Source organism: Equus caballus, chromosome 7 (genome assembly GCF_041296265.1).
Source record: "Equus caballus isolate H_3958 breed thoroughbred chromosome 7, TB-T2T, whole genome shotgun sequence".
NCBI lineage: Eukaryota > Metazoa > Chordata > Mammalia > Perissodactyla > Equidae > Equus > Equus caballus.
This window is the reverse complement of record NC_091690.1, coordinates 83,372,070-83,380,116: the sequence shown is the minus strand read 5'-3', so window position 1 is coordinate 83,380,116 and position 8,047 is coordinate 83,372,070. Positions and strand designations below refer to the sequence as shown.

At 54.4% G+C, this 8,047-nt stretch overlaps 1 protein-coding gene across 4 annotated transcripts in view; it reads left to right on the top strand.

Annotated features, from left to right (window-relative positions):
* The first annotated feature begins 539 nt into the window (after window positions 1-539).
* The window catches only part of DKK3 (dickkopf WNT signaling pathway inhibitor 3), a 40,939-nt gene continuing 33,431 nt past the window's right edge, over window positions 540-8,047 (top strand). The window contains exons 1-2 of one of the 4 annotated variants that reach the window (XM_070274777.1): window positions 540-759; window positions 1,857-2,098. In XM_070274777.1, coding sequence (XP_070130878.1) covers window positions 1,886-2,098 — 213 coding nt within the window. In that variant the 5' untranslated portion in view covers window positions 540-759; window positions 1,857-1,885. Of the gene's footprint in view, window positions 760-1,079; window positions 1,501-1,856; window positions 2,099-8,047 lie in introns of those variants that run through there. The other 3 variants (XM_023646049.2, XM_070274778.1, XM_070274776.1) reach the window with 3 other exon arrangements.

Here is an 8,047-nt window from a genome sequence, read left to right as displayed (position 1 = left end):
ACGGTTAGCCCATCCATTTTTCAGGGACCAAGTGTGTATTAGGGCTGCGGCCCTGGTGACACAAAGGTGAGCAAGGCAGTCCCTGCCTCACAGGAGCTCCTGTCTCTGGCAGAAATGGGTCGGTGAGCAGACAGACCCTGGCAAGTCATGGCTGGGATGGAGAAGCACGTGGTGTTGGGGGAACCTCGAAAGAGATGAGGAGGAGCGGGCACTGGTCAGCAGAGACTCTGAGTCATGAATGACCGGGAGGAGTTAGCCAGGCCAAGGGGAGGAAAGACGCTGTCCAGACAGGAGGAGTACTAGGAGGAAATACGAGGAGGTTTGACAAATGAAACACCCATTTTTTCAAAAAATATGTGAGTGCTCCCTGTTGTAGGCACGCACGTATTTTAAAAATTATTCAAAAATAGTGAGCACCTCCTGTTCTAGGCATTGGGGGAGACTGCTGGGAGTAAGACAAAGTTCTGCTGTCCTTGGGACAGCTAACACTTGTATCCCACTGACCACGTGCGCCACGCTGCCCTGCACGTCACATGCTTGTTAACGACGAGGTCCGCTTACCGCTACAACCTCCATCTTACATTTGCGCTAACTGGAGTGCAGGCAAATCTGGAAACTTAGCCAGATTGGTAAGAGCCTAAGGAGCAGAGCTGGAATTGCACCGGGCGGTCTGGCTGCGGACGTCTGGTCTTAACCACTGTGCTGTGCCGCCCTCAAGGAGCTTGCTGACATTCTCAGGACCTGTTCCCGGAGCTACAAGTGGGTTTTCTTGGCGGAGCACGGCGTCAATCGTGGCAGGCAGATTAAGGCCAGCCTGTGATGAACCTTGAACGCCAGGCTGAGGGGCTGAGATTTTATCCCGCAGGCTGGGCAAGGTGGGACGCAGGAAGAACTACCCTCCCCCTGCCTCCCAGAAGCGGATGCACCAAACCAGGCCGGAGATGACAATACACTGGGATGCCGCAGGGCAGTGGGATGCAGGGAGGGGGACGGCTTCCTGTTGAGTCGACCGAGAAGGCAGAGGAGGCAGGCCCGGGGCGTGAGGTCGCCGGCGCCCGGCCGGCCAATAGCGGCGGGCTGGGCCGCGGCCCCTCCCGCGGGGCGGGGGCCTGGCGGGCGGGGCGCGCGCTGCCGGCTCGCTCGGGTACCAGCGCTGCCGCATCCCCGCCGCGCTCCCCGCACCCGGCCCGCCCACCGCGCCGCTCCGGCTCGCGCAGCCCTACGGCGGCCTCCCGGCGAGGCCTGGCAGGTCCAGCTCGGAACGCAGCTCGGTCCAGTCGGGGTGGGTGAGGGGCGGCGGCGGGGATGGGGGATGGCTCAACTCGGTCTCGCCCGGGTGGTTGAGGGGCCAAGAGCTGGACTTGGTTTCGCCCCCGAGCGAAGGGTGCGGACCTGCTCTCTGACCACCCCAGAAGGGGACTGGGGTAGGGTTGGGGTAGGAGTGCTGCGTTCTAACCTGGTCCGGGAGGACTCAGGGCTGGAAGCCGGGAGGGAGCTGGGGTGAGCTGAGCTGGGGGCAGTTAGCGTGGAGAGCCCAGGTTCCGATGCTCGGGGGAGGGAGCCATCACTGGAGGCGGGGGTAGAGCTCAGCCTGTGTACTAGGATGGGGGTAGGGGTACCGCGGGGATCGGGGCGCTGGGGCGCGGGCTGGAGCGGGTGGGAGGCTTCCCTGTGCCCTGCAGCTGCGTCCGGAGGGGACTTGGTTTCGTCCCATCTGGGGGTGGGTGCGGGGAAGAGGGACGCGGGGGGCGGGCGGGGCTCCGAGTGCCCGGGGCAGCGGGGCGGGGCGGGGCGGGGCGGTGGGGCAGGCGAGGGGGTGGTCGGCGGCCTCTGATCGCGTTCTGGGACACACGCAGGCGGCGGCGGCGGCGGGCGCAGAGCGGAGATGCGGCGGCTCGGGGGCACCCTGCTGTGCCTGCTGCTGGCGGTGGCCGTCCCCACGGCCCCCGCGCCGGCTTCCACAGCGACCTCGGCCCCCGTCGAGCCCGGCCCGGCTCTCAGCTACCCGCAGGAGGAGGCCACCCTCAACGAGATGTTCCGCGAGGTTGAGGAACTGATGGAGGACACGCAGCACAAACTGCGCAGCGCGGTGGAGGAGGTGGGTGCGTGCGGAGGGCCGGGGCCGCGGCAGCTGGGGGAAGCAGCGCTCCGAGCGCTGGCCAGCGTCCTCGTCCCCTCGAAGGGGCTGGGAACGGCCGGCAGCAGATTCGGAGTAATCAAGAGACAGCGCAGGGTGATCCCAACTCCCACCTCTTTCTGCCTTCCTGCCAAAAAGATCTGGCTCTGAGTCTGTCCACCTAGAACCTCTGGCTGGACCCACCCAGCGGCAGCCAGGCCGCCACCTGCTTGCAGGCTCGCGGCCACCACCCTGCAATTGTCTGCAAGTGTGCAGTTGTCCCCGCCCACTGTGTAAGCGGACGCTTGCAAGGCCCCTGGTTTTCCAGCGCTGCGGTTTTGCAGAGAGGGTGAGGAAGCTCCGGGCATCTCAAGTTCTAGCCTGTCGCTTGGGCTTTGAGCTTGTACCATCTTCCCAAGACACAGGATGCCGTGTGGGGACAGAGCCCTGAGCTTTGCTAGTGATCTGTCTGGGCTTCCCCAAATGCATAGAGGGGAGGAAGGAAAATTGGAATCCTATATCCCGGTGGGGTACATCGACAGAGGGCGTCAGAGAGAGGAGGGGCAATGCGAAAGACATCGCACCTCCCCTGAAGGGTGCTTTGGAGTCAGTCTTGGGCTCAAGGTCCTCCTCTGCCACTCACTAGCAGGCTGACATTGGGCAAATCCCATCACATCCCGTACCTCAGTTTCTTGTGAGAATTGAATGCCGTGATATGTGTGGGCACCTGGCATATAATAAGTGGGCAATAGATAGCAGCTGTTAGTGTCAGATACCAGATACCTTAGCAAAACTTTGTCTGGCTTCTTCCTTCCATCACCTCCCATGTCCAAACACTGTGGATGGCATCCTCTGTGGTAGGCACCTGAGGATTGCCAGGGCTGCCTGGGCAGGAGGTGCAGCTGGCCCAGCTGGCCCAGCCCGGGTGTGGGGAGCTGTCCCTGGTGCCTGGGGTCGGTGGGCATGGTCACTGTTGGACCTGGCTCTAGCTGCAGCCTGTCTTTGGAGAGAAGCCAGCCATCCCAATGAAGGAGTCAGCCAGGGACCAGATGTCCAGGCTGGAGGGTCAGGTGTCTCTGCATCCCTGTTTCTCCACATTCCATTTGGGCAAAGCCTTAAGTGCTAGCTCTGGTCGACCCGAAGAGGTTGCTTTCTGCCCCCATCTCTGAGTAGTTTGGGAATATTTCCCCTTCCTTCCCACAACAGTCAACCTGATGGAGTGTGCCATGAAGGGGACTCTGGATTGGGGGCAGCTGCTTGGGCAGCTGTACCTGAATATCCACTGGACAGGCCACATTCCAAAACCCATGGACGTTCTGTTTCCTGTGGAAGCAAGAACGTGGAACAAGACATGGAACAATTAAAGCGCGAGGGGAGTCACACCTGCTCCAATGTCTCTTAACTCTGCACCTTCCAACTAAATTGAGCCTTTACGTTCCAGGGTAGGTCATCTGCTTTCCTCGTCTGGGCTGCAGGACTTTCCCTCCTGCACACAGATTCCCGATGAGACTGACTAGCTCACCTCTGTATTTTTGTTCAGTGTATAAAGGACCATGCGGCATGGTCCTCTGACAGTAGCTCCTGGTGAGGGAGAGCAGCAGGGACTGCTTCAGTCTCTTCATTGAGCAGAGCATCTGGGGGTCCAGTGGGACCTTAGTGGCAGTGTCCACTCCTTGGGAGTTGTCCACATTGGCTCTACCAGGGCCCTGGCCTTCCCCCCTCAGACGTGGCTCTGCTTGAGTTGTGCACATGGACTGGTTGGCCAGATGGACTGGTTGAAGTTTGCCACCAGGGGACACCTTGGCTGCTACCTCTGCCCCACTTGTGGTCATGTCCCGAAGAGAGTCCTTGCTGCCGTGGGCACAGGTTGAGAGAGGCTGAACACCTGTGTGGCAGGAGAACAGGCCGTGGGGACCGACCTGCCTTCATGCGATCCCAGCTCTGCTACGTACTAGGCACCCATGGGATTTAGCTGTGAAATGGAGGAAATGTCCACCCCGCAGGGTAAACGGAAGGATTAAATGAGGATGGATGCAAGGAAAGCAGGTTATCGGGCCATCTAATACAGGGTGAAGTAAAATCGGTGTGATATGAGCAGCTGCCTCAAGAGATTGTTACAGGGGATACAGGAGATTGCTGGTTCTCAATAAATAGTGGCTATCATTATCATCATATTAATAGTACTAGTATGAATGATAACAAAGAGCCATGGGTATCCGATATGTAATAGATTCTCAATAGACTGTGGCTATTAGTATTAATTTATTTTTTATTTTCCCTTCTCCCCAAAGGCCCCGGTACATAGTTGTGTATTCTAGTTGTGAGTCCTTCTAGTTGTGGCATGTGGGACGCCGCCTCAGCATGGCTTGATGAGCGGTGCCATGTCTGCGCCCAGGGTCTGAACCAGCAAAACCCTGGGCCGCTGAAGCGGAGCGTGTGAACTCAACCATTCGCCCCTGGGGCCCGCCCAGTATTAATTTTTTTAAAAGAGACTGCCAGAAAGTCCCTTAAATCTCATAAACACAGGATAGTTGCTATTTACTTGCTGGCTGGGTAAGAACCAAAAAGGACCAGACCAGATGCATTAATTGTTTACATAGTTGCGTCATGAATCTGCTTTCATGTAACTTCCTGACATTTTAAATATTCCAGCTGACTCGAGCTGTTGATTTCTCTTAAGGGGAAAGATGAAGTTAACTCTACTTCAAATGTTCAGATGGTTCCATCCAGCTGTTCCTATTTTCCTGTCTTATTATTTTATATGTTACTGATAAATGTGTTTTGAGGATAAAACCACTGCCTCCCCCCCGGCTCGTTGCCATGTCTGGAGTAACTGGCCTTTTTAGAATGTTTTTATCACCTCCCCTATTCCTAGGAAGAACCCCAATACAAGCCTGGCTTTATCTCTCCGGTTTTTCCTACTATGCCCCTTTAACAGACACACAGATTCAACCAACTAAAAATGCCATTTTTAATAACATTCACATTCCTCCTCTATGAGACAAGTCCTATTGCTTCAGGCTTAAATTTCTCTTGCTAGTGGCAGTAATAGTTGTGGTTGAAATTTCCGCTGTAAACTGTAGTTTGAGTTCATAGTACCATTAAAGAGCTGTTAGGTCATTCGGTTGATACAGCCACTGGTTGAAAGGGAGGAGGTTTTAGAAAGAGACTATCTGCTCAGCCCAAATCAAACTCTAGATTTGGTAACTTGTCAATTATTTGAAAGCCAAACTGGAGGATTCAGAGTCCAATGGGAATTTTAAAGACACGAAAACATTCCCCTCTCCTTCTGGATAGAGCCTCTGTAGCGTGTCCAGTCTCCTATTCTTGTCCAGCTGTATCTCTTCCATCACTAAACAACATGCCAGGATCTCTCGCTTACAAAAAAATTTTAAGTCCTTTTCTTGCCCATCCCGTCTCCCATCTTAACGCCATTCCATTTCTTCTCGTTTCGTTAGCAGATTCTTCAAACACATGATACCTACTGTGTGCTCTTTCCACTTCTCCCCAGTCATTCACTGGCAAGCTAGCTTTCTCCAAACCTTCTTTCTTAAAGGACAGTAGTGTGAAAGTGGCAGTTTGTGACGCCTTTGCTGGGTGGCAGCTACTGTGCAAGCACTTGGATTTTGTGATCCTTAATTCTTACATCTGCTCGGCAAAGTAAGATCATCCTGATTTTACAAACAAGAAAGCTGAAGTTGAGAGACATGTGGTGTCTTGCCCAGTCACACGGCTGCTGCTCAGTGGCAGAATCGGGAGTGGCCCCACCTCATCTGACCCTGGAACCCCGGGACCTGCTCCCGTGCTGCCCTCTGATGCCGGGGGCACCTTCTTGCCTAACCCACTGGCTCGGTCCTTTTAGACTTATTTGGAGGCCCCTCCCCAGATATCACTTCCTACCCCCACACCCGATTCTAGCCCATCCCCGGACTCCCCTCTCTTCCTTCTCTAGACTCTATATTGTTTCCCAACTAGGCTTCAGAACTTGCTGCAACCCCCCATTGCCTGGAGCCGAGGTCCTTTCCTGGGGGCAAGTGATATCTCATTGATATCTGAGGTTCAACCCCCAGAAATTCTAATGTGGCGTGTCTGGGAAAGGATCGAGGTGTACATATATTTTTAAAGTTTTGGGCGTGACTTTGATGTACTCTCCTGGTTGAGAACTAGGCCAACACCCTCTGCTTTAGATCCGCCGCTGCATCTGCCTGTCGATCCCTCTCTCCATCATCTTCCACCATTTTCTCCTGTGCCCAGCCTGGACCCTCTGCACTAGCCTGCAACACACACCCTTCTAGTCCAGGCTGCACAGCTTTGTGTCCCCTATGCTCCTCTCTGTCGAGATCCTATCCGTCCCTTGAGACCAGCCCAGTCGTGCCTTCTCCTCTTTCTGGAAGCCTTTCTTCTCTCTTCTTTGAACCCCTGACTTGCTTCCTGAGACCATCATAATCATCCTCAAACTGGTTTGCGTGGGGCTCTCCTGTCTCCCCAGTGAAAGCATAATCTTCTGGGAGGACGGAATCGTGTACAGGGAAGGGCACGTAATTTGGAGTCAGGCTGACCTGAGTTCTAATCTGAGCTTTGCCGCTTTCTAAGAAGGTGATGACCTTAGGCAGATCCCTCTGCCTCTCTCAACTTTGTTTTCTTCATCTGCAAAATGAGGGTAATAGCACCTTCCCCACAGGGTGGCTATGAATATTCAAGGAGATGTGGGAGGTGTCTAGTGCAATGGCTCAGACATAGCCGATACCCAAACATGGAGGCTACTGTGGTGATGATGATGATGGTGGTGGTGATGATGATGAAGCTAGTGATCAAGTTCCAAGCATCTCAGCAATCGTCTCAGTCACTGACCAAGTCCTTATTTGATCATTCGAGCCTTTGTGCTTATCACACTTTCTTCACTCTTCTAGTTCAGTGTTTTTGTGCTGCATTGGGACATGGGACTTCTTTCCCCATAGCCACCCAGCTCAGCCAGTCTGGTTGGGAGAAGTGGAAAAAGAGGGGCCTCATCTAGTACATAAGGGGATAGAGGACAGTGATTTTTTTTTTAAATAGAAAAATGAGGATTAGTTTTAAGAAATAAAAATAGCCCAGAGTCAAAGATAGCACTGTTGGGAAATTGCCAACCCCCAATTAGAATTTCTCTTGGTATCTCTCATTTTAAATTCCTAGAGAGAGTATGTGATTGGCTCAACTACTCCATGACGTGGCCTTTCTTTGAGTCCATTCAAGTGTGAAGGGATCATTTGTCAACTGCCTGCCCATCAGGGCTGGGGTGGGACAAAACATCTGGGAGAGGAGATGGGTGCAGACGTGAGTTGACTGACGTCTGGTATAGATGTCATGAAGGCTCATGAGACTGGAGGACTTGAGGACAGCAGCCTCAGAAACCTGACACCAGCGAAGGACATGGGTCAAGACGAGTCAGAAGGAGGGTAGACCCCAAGAACTAGTCAGCTGACCCTCTACAAGGGTCCCTCTTGTGCATAAGAGGTGGGATGGGGAAGGAGATGGAGCAGTGGCCCTACCTGCAGGGGTAGGGCACTGCCTTAGTTTGGGTCCCCCTCTACTGCCACCAGACCTGGCAGCGAGAGTTTGGGAACAAAGAGTTTATTTGGGAAGTGATCCCAGAAACACTAGGAGAAAGAGGGAAAGTGAGAAGGAAGAGGGGAAAGGCAATAAAGGCTGTGCTCATGAGCACATAGCTGCCAGGTCAACTGGGACTCAATCCCGCGGGGTCCTCGGGGAGATGGTCCATTGAGCGGGGAGAGAGCTGGGGTACTCACCCCCACAGCCTGTCCCTCACTGGATGAGGATTGTTCCTGGGGTGTTAACTCCCTAGCACCTGGGGCCTGTGCAGACTGAGCACGCTTTTGGTGCCAGAGAATGCCCTCAAAGAGAGACAGAGTTGGTTGCTGGCGTGTAAGGAAA